Raw genomic sequence first — 15,582 nt, forward strand, 5'->3', positions numbered from 1 at the left:
TCTGAGGCCAGGAGTTCAAAACCAGCCTGAGCAACATAGCAAAATTCCATCTCAAAAAAAAATAATTAAAATTTAAAAATAAAAACTTTATAAAGATCAACTTGTCCCAATTTTGTGATTTTTTAAAATCCATATTCAACAAAAACAAATCTAAGCCATTACTTTTCTCAGATTCTATTCATTCACAAATAGTCATAAATCGCCTCCTGTGTTTCAGATACTATGCTAGAACAGTATCATTTCCATAGAGTAATGGCCTCTGTATAATATGTTTTAAATATTCTATTATGTGCAATGCAAAAAGAGTTTAAAAAGGATTTGTTTACTATATTACCTGTTTTAATATGAAGTGGGGGAAGAACATTCACATGATGAGGTGGCAAAATGCAAAGCTGCTGATTGGTGAAATAGGCAGCCATGAAACGAGCCATGGACTGGACGACTCTCACTGCTGCCTCAGGATGAACACCACCCGCCATTTCACACTCAAAATGAGACTTCGCAGCACCTAAGGAATACAGCAATGACCTAAGAAGACTGTGATCAACTACCAAAAGTAGTAATATTTAAGTTCCCAACATTATACAAAAAGAAAATTGTAATACGTTTTTTTCTGAGATGAGCACCCATGGCCAATACAGGCTGAATTATAATAGGTACCATACTTCTTAAAGACAATAAAACCAAAAACAATTACAGCTGACCCTTAAACTTCACGGGTTTGAACGGCACAAATCCACTTATATATATAGATTTTTTTTCCATAAATATACTAGAAAATGTTTTGGAGATTTGTGACAATTTGAAAAAATTTGTAGGCACACCACATAACCTAGAAACATCAAAAAATTAAAAAAGAAAAAGGTATGTCATGAATACAAAAAATATATGTAGATATTTTATCATTTAGTACCATAAAATACATATAAACTATAAAAAGTTAAAATTTATCAAAATTGGCTAGGTACAGTGGCTCCCACCTATAATCCCAGCACTTTGGGAGGCCAAGGTGGGCTGATCTCTTGAGCTCAGGAGTTTGAGACCAGCCTGGGCAACACGGTGAAATCCCACCTCTATAAAAAAATACAATTAAAAAAAATTAGCTGGGCATGGTGGTGTGCACGTATAGTCCCAGCTACTCAGGGTGCTGAGGTAGGAGAATCACTTGAGTCTAGGAGGTGGAGGCTGCAGTAAGCTGAGATCGTACCAATGCACTCCAGCCTGAGCAACAGAGCTAGATACCCCAACTCAAAACAAAAAAAAATTATCAAAATTTACACAAACACTTACAGGCCATATATGGCACCGTTCACAGTCAAGAGAAATGTAAACACACATAAAGTATTAAATAACTGCATAAAATTCATTGTAGTTCCTACTGTACTACTACTGTATTAATTTTGTAGCTACCTCCTGTTGCTACTTTGAAGAGCTCAAGTGTTGGAAGTATTTGCTGAAAATACTGTGCGATGCTAATCATCTCCGCAAGAGCAGTTCATCTCTCTAGTAAAGCGCATATGGCAATAAAAAGCAACCTCAAAATTCTTGTGTGGTTCTCATCACATTTAGTGTTATACCATAAACCTTGAATAACACCATGAGACCTACAAGAAGTGCCACAAGAGATCCTGGAAGTGATCCGAATAAGCAGAAAAAATCCATGACATTACAAGTAAAAGTTGAATTGCTTGAGACATACCATGGATTGAGGTCTGTATTTATGGTTGTCCACCATTTCAGACAATTAATCTTGGAAACAGATAACATAAACTGGTGGTATCAATAAATACAGTACAATACTGGAAATGTATTTTCCCTTATGATTTTTTCTTTTTTGTTTTCTTTTTTTGAGACAGAGTTTCGCTCTTATTGCCCAGGCTGGAGTGAAATGGCACAATCTCAGCTCACTGCAACCTCACTTCCTGGGTTCAAGCGATTCTCCTGCCTCAGCCTCCCGAGTAGCTGGGATTACAGGCATGTGTGCCACCACGTCCGGCTAATTTTGTATTTTTAGTAGAGACTGGGTTTCTCCATGTTGGTCAGGTTGGTCTCAAACTCTTGACCTCAGGTGATCTGCCTGCCTCGGTCTCCCAAAGTGCTGGGATTACAGGCATGAGTCACTGCACCTGGCCTCTTAGGATTTTCTTAATACAACTTTCCTTTCTCTAGCTTACTTTATTCTAAAAATACAGTATATAATATACACAAAATACAAAATATGTGTTAATCAACTATGTTATCAGTAAGGCTTCTAATCAACAGTAGGCTATTAATGGTTAAGTTTTTCGGGAGTCAAGTTATACACAAATTTTTGACAGCATGGGGGTGTCAATGCTCCTAACTCCTGTGATGTTCAACAGTCAACTGTAGTTAGTAATTATGTGTACATACACCTAAGAACTGTTCACAACTTTAAGTTTTATTTTTTAAATGGAGGTATCTATACAAAATGACCCAAGCATGACAGCCTTGCAAGTTTAGAATTTCATTATTTATTTTCCGTTTTTCCTTCCCTTTCCTTTTTTTTTTTTTTTAAGATAAAGGGGGCAGGGTTTACTATAAAAATAATCTAAAAAGCACTGAAACAGATTTTTTTTTTCTCTTTTTTTGAGACAGAATCTTGCTCTGTCACCCAAGCTAGAGTGCACTGGCACAATCTCAGCTCACTGCAACCTCTGCCTCCAAGTTTTATGCCATCTTCCCGCCTCAGCCTCCTGAGTAGCTGGGACTACAGGCACACGCCATCATGACCAGCTAATGTTTTTTGTATTTTTTTGGTCGAGATGGTGTTTCTCCACGTTGGACAGCCTGGTCTTGAACTCCTGAGCTCAAGTAATCGGTCCGCCTCAGCCTCCCAAAATGCTGGGATTACAGGTGTGAACCACCATGCCCGACCCAAGATTCTTAATGCTTTTGTCTGTACCATTAGATCTGAGAATCTAAATATACTCCCATTAGTAATAGTAGCTCACTAGTATAAGATTTTGGGGGCAGGTAGTATCAAAAAGGATATGTGGGGTGGGCCAGGCACAGAGGCTCATGCCTGTAATCCCGGTACTTTGGGAGGCCCAGGTAGGAGGATCACTTGAGCCTGTCCAGGAGTTTGATACCAGCCTGGGCAACATGGAAAAACCCCGTCTCTGCAAAAAATACAAAAATTAGCCAGTGTGGTGGCATGTACCTATGGTCCCAGCTACTCAGGAGGCTGAGGCAGGAGGATCACCTGAGCCTGGGAGGTTGAAGCTGCAGTGAGCTGTGATCACGCCACTGCACTCCAGCCTAGGTGACAGAGTGAGGCCCTATCTCAAACACACACACAGACAAATGTGTGGGGTGAAGGGAGATGGCTAGATAGCAGGTGGGCAGAAGAGTCACATCAACATTTCTGGTGTAACTCCAATGTGCACTAGCAGGATTAGAGGACAAGCATCATTTCCACTTGAGAATCTCCATAATAATATAAGCTGGCATTCACAAATTTGAAAATAAATTAGTTCAAAACTACTAAATACTGTATAGATAAATACCAGGATAACATTAGTTGGTATGAAGTGTATGGCCCCAACAATAGAAAGGTATCTTTCTTTTCCAGAAGTGATCTGGCACATATTCATGGGAAATTACATTTTATATGTATATGGATTTCTATCTTGTTCACTGGATGTCCCAGCACCGAGCACTTCTCCTCTCATATAGTAGGCACTCAAAGGAATATTGTTAATTTAAAAAATTGTTAATTAATGTTACCTGGTTTCTTTTTTTAAACAAAAGGAATTGAGAAAATTTTATTAGCCTTCAAGCAGTAGTCTTCATTTGGTCACTGTAATATTTGGGGGAAAAAAAACTTACTATTTCTTCACATTCAAGTTAGAGATACATGGGTAAAAATTTTTTTCTCCTGGGTAAAACTTATGGAGGAATTATACAAAGTTAAGATTTTCAGTAATCTTAATCATTCAAACCTTATGCAAAACCCAGGAATCAGCCTCTTAAATAGGGAGTGATTTATTGATGAGTAAATAAAAGTTAATATAAAAGTTCCTGTCACAGAATAAAGCTGTATGAATTCAGAAAGTAAAAAAACTTTGAAAGTATAAAACTTGACCACGCGTGGTGGCTCACGCCTGTAATCCCAGCACTTTGGGAGGCCAAGGCAGGTGGATCACCTGAGGTCAGGAGTTACGAGACCAGCCTGGCCAATATGGTGAAACCCCATTTCTACTAAAAATACAAAAAATTAGCTGGGTGTGGTGGTGCACACCTGTAATCCCAGCTACTAGTGAGGCTGAGGCAGGAGAATCACTTTAACCCAAGAGGCGGAAGTTGCAGTGAGCCGAGACTGCGCCATTGCACTACAGCCTGGGTGACAGAGCGAGACTCCATCTCAAATAAATAAATAAAAATAAAGTGTAATTCTGTACAGGGTGCAGTGATAATGTTAATAACAGAAACCCGGTTGGGTGCAGTGGCTCACACCTGTAATCCCAGCACTTTGGGAGGCCGACGGGGGAGGATCACCTGAGGTCAGGAGTTCGATACCAGCCTGGCCAACACGGTGAAACCCTGTCTCTATTAAAAATACAAAAAAAATTAGCCAGGTATGGTGGCAGGAGCCTGTAATCCCAGCTACTCAGGATGCTGAGGCAGGAGAATCGCTTGAACCCAGGAGGCAGAGGTTGCAATGAGCCGAGATCGTGCCACTGCACTCCAGCCTGGCGACAAGAGCAAGACTCTGTCTCAAAAAAAATAAAAATAAAAATAAAAAAATAGAAGCCCTATTTAATAAAAGTTAAATAACTATAGACAAGTATCTAATAAGGTAGGTGTGCAGAGAGGAACTACCATAGCATGCACAACTGCTTGAAATGCTTGCTTGTAATGGTTGGTCCTTGGCTGGTATCTGGGAACTTGGATTTTGGGAGGATTTCCACCATCCTAACTGATAAGAGGAGCTCACTGAACCTAAACTGTTTGTATAAACAACGTGGTTTATGCTGAACATCTCTTTTGCCTCTGAGAGTGTAGAATTTTGGTTTGTACTCAAGCAGAAGGGGACTATGTGACCAGCCCCCCAATTAAAAACCCTAAGCACTGAGGTTCTAATGAACTTCCCTGGTAGACTACATCTCACATGTGTTGTCACAACTTGTCACTGAGGAAACTAGGGACATCCTGTGTGACTCTACTGGGAGAGGATTCATAGAAGTTTATTCCTGGTTTTCTCCAAACTTCATACCATGCACCTTTTCCCTTTGCTGATTTTGCTGTTTCCTTTCACTGTAATAAATCATAGCTATGAGTACAACTATATGCTAAGTCTTGTGAGTTCCCCTAGTGAACCATCATATCTGGGGGGTAGTTTTGGGGTCCCCAACCCAGTAAGTATATGCTTAATATATTTTAAGCAATCATCATTAAAAATTAAGACAAATGGGCTGGGCGCAGTGGCTCACGCTTGTAATCCCAGCACTTTGGGAGGCTGAGGTGGGTGGATCACCTGAGGTCAGGAGTTCAAGAACAGCCTGGCCAATGTGGTGAAACCCCGTCTCTACTAAAAATACAAAAATTAGCTGGGCGTGGTGGCAGGCGCCTGTAATCCCAGCTACTCGGGAGGCTGAGGCAGGAAAACTACTTGAACCTGGAAGGCGAAGGTTGCAGTGAGCTGAGATCGTGCCACTGCACTCTAGCCTGAGCAACAAGAGTGAATGAAACTCTATCTCAAAAAAATAAATTTAAAAAAATGAATTATTACAGGCTCAACTTATCATGAAAGTTAAATCATGTAAGGACAATATTGCAAAAATAAATAAATATAAACACTATCCAGTCATTTAAAAGTCATATATAGAAGTCTTTCACCCTGGGTACAGTGGCTCACACCAACAACCCCAGCATTTTGAGAGGCTGAGGTGTGAAGATCACTTGAACCCAGGAGTTCAAGACCAGCCTGGGCAACATATCAAGACTCATCTCTATAAATAATAAAATAATTTTTTAAAATTAGCCAGGCATGGCCCAGCATGGTGGCTCACGCCTGTAATCCCGGCACTTTGAGAGGCCAAGGCGGGTGGATCAGGAGCTCAGGAGCTCAAGACCAGCCTGACCAACATGGTGAAACTCCGTCTCTACCAAAAATACAAAAATCAGTTAGGCGTGGTGGTACATGCCTGTAATCCCAGCTACTCAGGAGGCTGATGGAGGAGAATCACTTGAACCCAGGAGGCAGAGGTTGCAGTGAGCCAAGATCATGCCACTGCACTCCAGCCTGGGTGACAAAGCAAGACTCCATCTCAAAAAAAAAAGGAAAAAAAAAAATTAGCCAGGCATGAGGCACATACCTGTGGTTCCAGCTACCTCATTTCCCAGCAGACTCATTTCTCGGAATTTATCTTAAAGAAATTATTAGTAGGCTAGGCGCAGTGGCTCATGCCTGTAATCCCAGCACTTTGGGAGGCCAAGGTGGGTGGATCACAAGGTCAGGAAACCGAGACCATCCTGGTTAACACAGTGAAACCCTGTCTCTACTAAAAATACAAAAAATTAGCTGGGCGTGGTGGCAGGCGCCTGTAATCCCAGCTACTCGGGAGGCTGAGGCAGGAAAACTACTTGAACCTGGAAGGCGAAGGTTGCAGTGAGCTGAGATCGTGCCACTGCACTCTAGCCTGAGCAACAAGAGTGAATGAAACTCTATCTCAAAAAAATAAATTTAAAAAAATGAATTATTACAGGCTCAACTTATCATGAAAGTTAAATCATGTAAGGACAATATTGCAAAAATAAATAAATATAAACACTATCCAGTCATTTAAAAAGTCATATATAGAAGTCTTTCACCCTGGGTACAGTGGCTCACACCAACAACCCCAGCATTTTGAGAGGCTGAGGTGTGAAGATCACTTGAACCCAGGAGTTCAAGACCAGCCTGGGCAACATATCAAGACTCATCTCTATAAATAATAAAATAATTTTTTAAAATTAGCCAGGCATGGCCCAGCATGGTGGCTCACGCCTGTAATCCCGGCACTTTGAGAGGCCAAGGCGGGTGGATCAGGAGCTCAGGAGCTCAAGACCAGCCTGACCAACATGGTGAAACTCCGTCTCTACCAAAAATACAAAAATCAGTTAGGCGTGGTGGTACATACCTGTAATCCCAGCTACTCAGGAGGCTGATGGAGGAGAATCACTTGAACCCAGGAGGCAGAGGTTGCAGTGAGCCAAGATCATGCCACTGCACTCCAGCCTGGGTGACAAAGCAAGACTCCATCTCAAAAAAAAAAGGAAAAAAAAAAATTAGCCAGGCATGAGGCACATACCTGTGGTTCCAGCTACCTCATTTCCCAGCAGACTCATTTCTCGGAATTTATCTTAAAGAAATTATTAGTAGGCTAGGCGCAGTGGCTCATGCCTGTAATCCCAGCACTTTGGGAGGCCAAGGTGGGTGGATCACAAGGTCAGGAAACCGAGACCATCCTGGTTAACACAGTGAAACCCTGTCTCTACTAAAAATACAAAAAATTAGCATCTCTACTAAAAATACAAAAAATTAGCCGGGCATGGTGGCAGGCACCTGTAGTCCCAGCTACTGGAGAGGCTGAGGCAGGAGAATGCCATGAACCCGGGAGGCGGAGCTTGCAGTGAGCCGAGATCGCGCCACTGTACTCTAGCCTGGGCGACAGAGTGAGACTCCGTCTCAAAAAAAAAAAAAAAAGAAAGAAAGAAAGAAATTATTAGTAATGCTCACAAAGATTTAGGTACACTGCAGCATTATTTAAAATAGTAAATACATGGCAACAAAATGTACAATGGGAAAAAGGTTCAATAGATTTTTTTTAAGTTTATTGGCACTGGAAAATATTCATCATAATATTAAATTTATAAGATTATCCAGCTGTGGTAATATATACATATACATAAGCCAAAAGGTCCTAGACAAAAAAACTAAACTTATAAGTGATTTTGTTTCCTTTCTACTTTTCCATATTTTCAAAATTGCCTAATATGAACATGTATTACTTCCTTAATGAACACAAAAATTTAAAAAGATAAAAATCAGAAAGTAAGCCAAGCACAGTGGCTCACACCTATAATCCCAACACTTTGGGAGGCCAAGGTGGGCAGATTGCTTGGGCCCAGGAAGTCAAGATCAGCCTGGGCAACAGGGTGAGATCCCATCTCTACAAAATATACCAAAATTAGCCAGGCGTGGTGGCACATGCCTGTAGTTCCAGCTACTCACGAGGCTGAGGTGGGAGGATGGCTTGAGCCCAGGCGGCAGAGGTCAGGTAAGCTAAGATCACTCAACCACACTCCAGCCTCGGCAACAGAATAAGACCATGTCTCAAAAAAAAAAAAAAATTCACAAAATAAGACATTTATAAACAGTGGCTGAAACAATCAAGAATGAAATCGGTATCAACTCTATTTAGAAATTTCGAATACATTGGGCCTTTCAGACACATTCATATATACAGTATACATCTAGCAGCCTACCACCCTATAACCATTATAAATATTTTACATGTTCATTCATACTTATCTTTCCCTCTGGTTATGCCCTAATTTAAATATACCTCTTTGAAAAAGTCAATCCAGATACTCTGCAATCTCTTAAACAGATTTTTTATTTATTTTTTTTCTTTTTGAGATGGAGTCTCGCTCTGTTGCCCAGGCTGGAGTGCAGTGGCGCCATCTGGGTTCACTGCAAGCTCCACCTCCCAGGTTCACGCCATTCTCCTGCCTCAGCCTCCTGAGTAGCTGGGACTACAGGTGCCCACCACCACGCCTGGCTAATTTTTTTTGTATTTTTAGTAGAGACGGGCTTTCACCATGTTAGCCAGGATGGTCTCAATCTCCTGACCTTGTGATCCACCCGCCTTGGCCTCCCAAAGTGCTGGGATTACAGGGGTGAGCCACTGCGCCCAGCCCAGATTTTTTAGAAGACTCAAAATATCTCGGAAAATGATTTTTATGATTTCACTAAACCGCTGTAAGCAACAGTTAACATACTAAGGAAAAACACTTGGGTACCTAATATTATGTCTAACAAATATGGTTATAAGAAAGCAATTATACTATCAGCTCAGCAGGCAATTACTATACTGCTAAATCCTGGGGATTCTAAGATTTAAAAACAAACAAACAAAAAACCTCAACATAGTCCCTGCTATTAGGAAACTGAGAGTCCAAAATCCAACATAATATACTTAATCACCAGAGAGGTAGAACAACCAACTTTTATGTATAAGCAATTTCATGTCTATACTATAAATACAAACTAACAAGTAAATATACTGAATTCTGTAGTCCTAGCCACTTGAGGCAGCTGAGGTGGGAGGATTACTTGAGCTCAGGGGTTTGAAGCCAATCTGGCAACATAAGGAAACTGTCTCTTTTTAAAAATAAAAGAAAAAAAAAACATACCTGAAAAATCTTTATTTTCTTTTACAGGTAGTTGGGACCATCTCAGGATTTCTCTTGCTAGCTGATCACACAATCCTTGAGCATCATTTAAATTATAGCTATAGAGGTGGCAGTATAAAAGAGAAAGATAATAGCGTATCTGAAGAAAATATGTCCTTCCTCCTCCTGAAACAAGAATTAAGTTTACCTTAAAAGTATGTAAGCAAAGGAATAACCTTCCTGTAGTGCTCAATTGACAGGAGTGTGTAGTTTGTGAAAATTTATCAAGTTGTACACTCATGATATGTAAACCTTTCTGTTTCACACTTCAATAAATGATTTTTTAACAGGTGAGTCATACTTTGCTCTTTTTCATTTTAAATTCTAAACAATTTATTTTCTTTCATCACACCCTAGGATGACTTAGATTTTACTCAAAGAAAGCTGCAAATTCTTATCATCTTAGCATTAAGGTCTACTAATAACTTTTATCTCAAGTATACACAATATGAAACAGAAGGGAACATGCCACAAAAACTCCAAGGAACCATATGTATATCAAAGGGATGGCCAAATAGACTACCTGAAGCAGAAAAAACAGTTATCCAATAAGATAGGAGCAGCTCTGACAACTGCCTTTACATATCTAAAGACTGAAACTGCTGGTCACCTACCATTCTTTCTGAGTAAAATAATTCCAATTTTATTTGGGGATATAATGCACTGAGATCACAATTTCTCCCTAGATGTGGCCATGTAAAAATGTGACTATGTTCTCATTCAAGAGATAATATTGTATACAATTTCCAGAAAAGCTGCTTAAAGAAGGGTAAATTAGCTAGGAAATGCAACCTTTCTAGCTCTACCAACCTTTATCCTATTTGCTGCCTAGAATATGGATGTGATAGCTGAAGGTCCAGGCCTATGTAATGGCCTTAAGGTTGGAAGCAATGCACTAAAGATGATACAGTAGAAAAACTAAAGGAGCCTAGGGCCTTGGTGATACCATGGAAACACCAAATCAGCCCCAAACTGCAACTTCTGCCCTCCTTTCACAAAGGAAAGCCACTCTTTCTCTGCTACTTTTAATCTCCATTACTAGAAGCCATTCCTAATGGATGTAGCTGTAAATGAAATTAAACATTACAAAAACTTTTCTTTATCCAGAACTTCACATCTCAGTGAATGCTGCTCTTCTTCATCCAGATGGACAATCCCAAAGTCAGAGAACTACACTAGCCTTCTTTCTCCAAGTCTACTCAATCACAAGTAGACTGATCAAGCCTATTAAATAACTGCCAAATGTAACCTCTGTTCTCCATTACTCTTGACATTGCTTTGGTTTCAAGCCTCCTCATCTGACTGATTTTCTTGCTTCCAAGTAAAACTCACATCCCTACATCATAGTCCTGCAACTGACCTTCCACAAATGACCAAAGTGATCTTTCTAAATGGCCTATCCTTATTTGTACAAGTCCTTTCCTACCTAAAGTGTCTTAACTGATCCCACTGTCTTCAAGATAAATCCTAATTCCTTAGCACTCCATTAAAGACCCTCCTTCATCACCTATTGTCCATCTGCCTCTCAACTTAGCTCTTATGATCCTCTCACCAATATCACATATACATATATCATGTAATCTAGTCCTACTAAACTACTTGAAGTTGAACAAATTGCCAGGGTTTCTCAAGCCTTTCTGGTTTTAGAATACTATATCCTCTGTTATGTCATTTCCATGACCTTAATTGGTCAATATCTACTCAATTTTAAATGTCAACTCCAAGAGGCTTTCCCCAGACTGATGCTTGCACTCCATCCTGATTGTATTGAGGTGTTCTTCTGTGCTCCCTAAATGTCTACCATAAAACATAATGAGAAAAGTGACTATGGGCAACTTGAGGGTAAAGTTAATTTATTTCAGTTATCCTAGTGCCTAATACAGTGCTGGGCACATAGCAGACACTCAACAAATACTGGTTAAGTAGATGAATTAATGAAACATACAAAGTCACAGCAGTCAGAAAATAAATGTAATAATAGGCCAAATCTGACCATGTAGGAGTTGCAGTCAGGGTTCCAGGGTCACCAGCTGAGAACCTCTGTCATCTCAGCCATATCCTCAGCTCTATATCATAAAAGCTATAACCAGTTTCTAACATCCACACCCCATATCCTTATCAAAAACTCCACGAAGCCCATACTTAATGCAACAATACGTTTAACTGACACACAATTCTTAAAGTTAAATTACTTAAAGGCAAAAAGCCCTCACTCTATTTTTCTCTAAGTCTGTAAGTAGGTGGTGAAATATATGACCTATAGTTTCCCATTTAGATACTTGCAGTCTCTCTAACTGACAAAAAAAAGACCCAAATTATTTTATTTAGGATCTAAATCTCATTTTTCCCATCAACAATCAACCACAGGCTTTATCACAAATCAAAGAAAGGACTTACCTATAGATCACTGAAAAGATTCTTAGTGTTACCAATTCCAAGGTTAAGAATAATTTTAAATAAGTATTCATGAGTGTCAAGTTGCCTACAACATGTATTCTATTTGGCATTAGGATATCATAAGCACTCTGAAATTTAGAATTATTTTTAAGGTCTATGGCAAGTTAAAAGATGTCCTGCTAATATAATGGCACATATGTTTTGGAATTCAGAATTACTGTTAAGGCCTATAGCAAACTAAAAGGTGTCCTGCTAATATTATGGCACATATTTTTAACACTCTCCTACCTTTCTCTCCGATTTCTTGTAGAGTTTTTTTCCACAGCTGAACAGACTTTTCATATGATCCTAATAAGAAACACTCTTCCCCTAGAAAGTTTTTAACCAACAATTAGTCATAGTTAATTATATTACTTCATAAAAATTTACTTTGTTTTAAAATTCAGTTAATGGCACTCAGTCAGAAATTATTTTGAAAAACAAATCATTACAACCAATTAGAAATTCAAAGTCTGGTTAACTATGTCATTTATTCATGGAGTTAGAAAATATTCATAAGATACTCACCATTGATAGATTTAAGTTCTAAGGTTTGATTCAAGCAATCTCCAGTACTCTGTAGGTTAGCCTGCAAATGACATAACAGGGACTTGACAGTAGATGCTTCATGTGTTATCTTTTCAGTTAACTGACTATCAGCTTCAGGAACTCTTCGATTTAATTGTGCTTGATACCATAAAGTTTTTTTGTACAGTATTCTCCAGAGAATACGCAATCTGCAAATAAAATCAGGTAACTATCAAAAGTAAATTTCAGGCTAATGATGAGTTTAGCCTCTTTTAGCCTTTTTTTTTTTGCCTGTATTCTTCATCAGTATAACATACATACAAACTGATCACATTTAAATATAGCGCAAAATAAAATGATCAAAAAATGCTTTATATAAAATCTTCATAAATATTTTAAGCACCTGTAATCTTTTTTTTTTTTTTTTAAAGACACAGGGTCTTGCTATGTTGCCCAGACTGATCTCAAACTCCTGGGCCCAAGCGATCATCCTACCTCAACCTCCTGAGCAGGTGAGATTACAGGTATGTGCCACTGCACTCCAGCCTAGGAAACAGGGTCTTGCTCTGTTGACCAGGCTGAATTGCAGTGGCTCCATCACAGCTTACTGTAGCCTCAACCTGCTGGGCTCAAGCAATCCTCCCATCTCAGCCTCCCAGGCAGCTGGGACCACAGGTGCACCACACTGGTTTTTGGGTTTTTTTTTTTTTCTTTTCAGGCAGGGTCTCCTTCTGTCGCCCACGCTGGAATGCAGTGGCGTGTTATCTGCTCAACCTCTGCCTCCTGGACCCAAGGGATCCTCTCGCCTCAGCCTCCTGGGTAGCTGGGATTACAGGCACATGCCAACAGGCCTGGCTACTTTTTTAGTTGTAGAGTTTCATCATGTTGCCCAGGCTAGTCGTGGGGTCAAGTGATCCACCTGCCTCAGCCTCCCAAACTGCAGGATTACAGGCATGAGCCACTGTGCCCAGCCTAACTTTTTTAAGAGGTCATTTTGGCCAGGCACGGTAGCTCACGCCCGTAATCCCAGCACTTTGGGAGGCTGAGGTGGGCGGATCACCTAAGGTCAGTAGTTCTAGATCAGCCTGGCCAACATGGTGAAATCCTATCTCTACTAAAAATACAAAAATTAGCCAGGCGTGGTGGCAGGCGCCTGTAATCACAGCTACTCAGGAGGCTGAGGCAGGAGAATCACTTGAACCCAGGAGGCGGAGTTTGCAGTGAGCTGAGATTGCACCATTGCAGTCCAGCCTGGGGGACAAAAGCAAGACTCCATCTCAAAAAAAAAAAAAAAAAAAAAGAGGTCATTTTTTAACAGTACTTAACTAAACCAAAATCTTTCAACATCATGGGTTTCCGAGACTAAGAAAATACATATTGCACAACATTTGGCATAAATCCTGCAATTTTTTTTGGCAAACTAAAAGTGTATACATTTATCACATATAACATGACATATTTAACACAATGTTTTGAAGCATGTACTTAAATATTTTAAAAAATAAAATCAGGCCGGGCGCGGTGGCTCAAGCCTGTAATCCCAGCACTTTGGGAGGCCGAGACAGGTGGATCACGAGGTCAGGAGATCGAGACCACCCTGGCTAACACTGTGAAACCCCGTCTCTACTAAAAACTACAAAAAACTAGCCGGGCGAGGTGGCGGCGCCTGTAGTCCCAGATACTCGGGAGGCTGAGGCCGGAGAATGGCGTGAACCCGGAAGGTGGAGCTTGCAGTGAGCTGAGATCCGGCCACAGCACTCCAGCCTGGGTGACAAAGCGAGACTCCGTCTCAAAAAATAAATAAATAAATAAATAAATAAATAAATAAAATCTATAATGCTGAGTGCTAACAAATACAAGGTTTCCTTCTGGGGTGATAAAAACGTTCTGAATTAGTGCTGTTTCAAAACCTTATAAATATACTAACAAACACTGAATAGTACATTTTAAAATGATGAATTTTACAATATGGGAATTGTAGCTCGGTTTCTAAAAAAGTAAAAACATCCAAACTAATAGTATCCCAGTATTTATTAAAATAAGTGATTATACCTGTGTCCTGGCTGCTGCACAGGATATACTACTTGAGGATGAATCTTGAAAAATGAGTTCCAAGACCAGTTTTCCTGAGAACCATCATCTCGAAACATTTGAAAAATAGGTACCACCAATGAATCTTGAGCTGTTATTTTATTTCCATCAGCTGATGCTGAAATAACTTCAGGCTGAAGACTGTATATACCATTTAAATTGTCAGCTACCATTCTGAGTAAATAAAAACAGGCTAACAGTTTCTCTGAGAATAACTGACCCTTTTGTTGCTGAGTCAGCAAAAGTTTTATAGTATTTGAGGTCAGCTTTATCAAATGCCCCACATCTTGTTTGTATCTTATATCCCAATAATGGATTGATAAACACTGATGAAAAAGTTGAAAGATACAAAGTATCCATGCATTATGTCTTGAGCTTTTGCTTAAAAAAAGATCAAGTTTGGGAAAAGGACATTTTATAAATTGAAGAATGTAAAAAAAATGAGTGATACAAACCACTATGTAATTTAACATTAAATTTTTTTCTGTCACAGTTTTTGAAATTCCTATAGTCCACGCAGCAAGTAGACTTTTCTGGATAGAATGCAGTTCTGTAATGGTTCTGTCTGTCTCCTCACTAGCATCCTTTGTATGTATCGTATCAAACATAGATGCAAATTCCAATCTTCCTTCCTTCATAGTACTACACAGCACATCATCTCTTTTGTTCCAAAAAGGAAATAAGTTGTCTGGAAAGTGTCTGTCTTTGTTAGTTTCTTCTGCTTCAAAATCCTAAAACATGAGGGGAAAAAAACGATACTTACTACCATTTAATACCTTATCAATAGAATCACTTCGGTGTTCTTATATTTCTCTTCCCTTTAACAAGAGAAAAACAAAATATGTTTCTTGGAATAAAGTCATAATTGTTCCAAGCAAATAAAATACTGCTACTAAGTACCTGAAAATCTGCTGTATTTTCATTTAAATTTATTGTTTCTTCTGCCTGCAAGAATTTGGGGACAGTGAAATCGGCTGAACTTTCATTTCCTTGGTGTTTTAACAGGCTAGACCTTAGGGAATTCAGTGATCGCAAGTTCAGTCCTTTGCCTTCTGGCTAAACAAGAAA

General features: G+C 39.6%; 1 protein-coding gene across 10 annotated transcripts in view; it reads right to left on the reverse strand.

The window, feature by feature from the left end:
- The window catches only part of CPLANE1 (ciliogenesis and planar polarity effector 1), a 160,198-nt gene that overhangs the window by 117,229 nt on the left and 27,387 nt on the right, over positions 1–15,582 (reverse strand). For 9 of the 10 annotated variants that reach the window (XR_004429799.1, XR_004429800.1, XM_033179384.1 and 6 more), the window contains 6 exons: positions 15,415–15,570; positions 14,476–15,245; positions 12,424–12,632; positions 12,145–12,225; positions 9,421–9,585; positions 335–508 (listed from right to left, as the gene is read on the reverse strand). Coding sequence is in view for 8 of the 10 variants with exons in the window: in XM_033179384.1 (XP_033035275.1) it covers positions 335–508; positions 9,421–9,585; positions 12,145–12,225; positions 12,424–12,632; positions 14,476–15,245; positions 15,415–15,570 (1,555 nt within the window). In the remaining 2 variants the exon portion in view is untranslated. Of the gene's footprint in view, positions 1–334; positions 509–9,420; positions 9,586–12,144; positions 12,226–12,423; positions 12,633–14,475; positions 15,246–15,414; positions 15,571–15,582 lie in introns of those variants that run through there. The other variant, XM_033179388.1, reaches the window with a different exon arrangement.

The sequence above is a fragment of the Trachypithecus francoisi genome, unplaced genomic scaffold (genome assembly GCF_009764315.1).
Source record: "Trachypithecus francoisi isolate TF-2019V2 unplaced genomic scaffold, Tfra_2.0 Lachesis_group2, whole genome shotgun sequence".
Lineage (NCBI taxonomy): Eukaryota > Metazoa > Chordata > Mammalia > Primates > Cercopithecidae > Trachypithecus > Trachypithecus francoisi.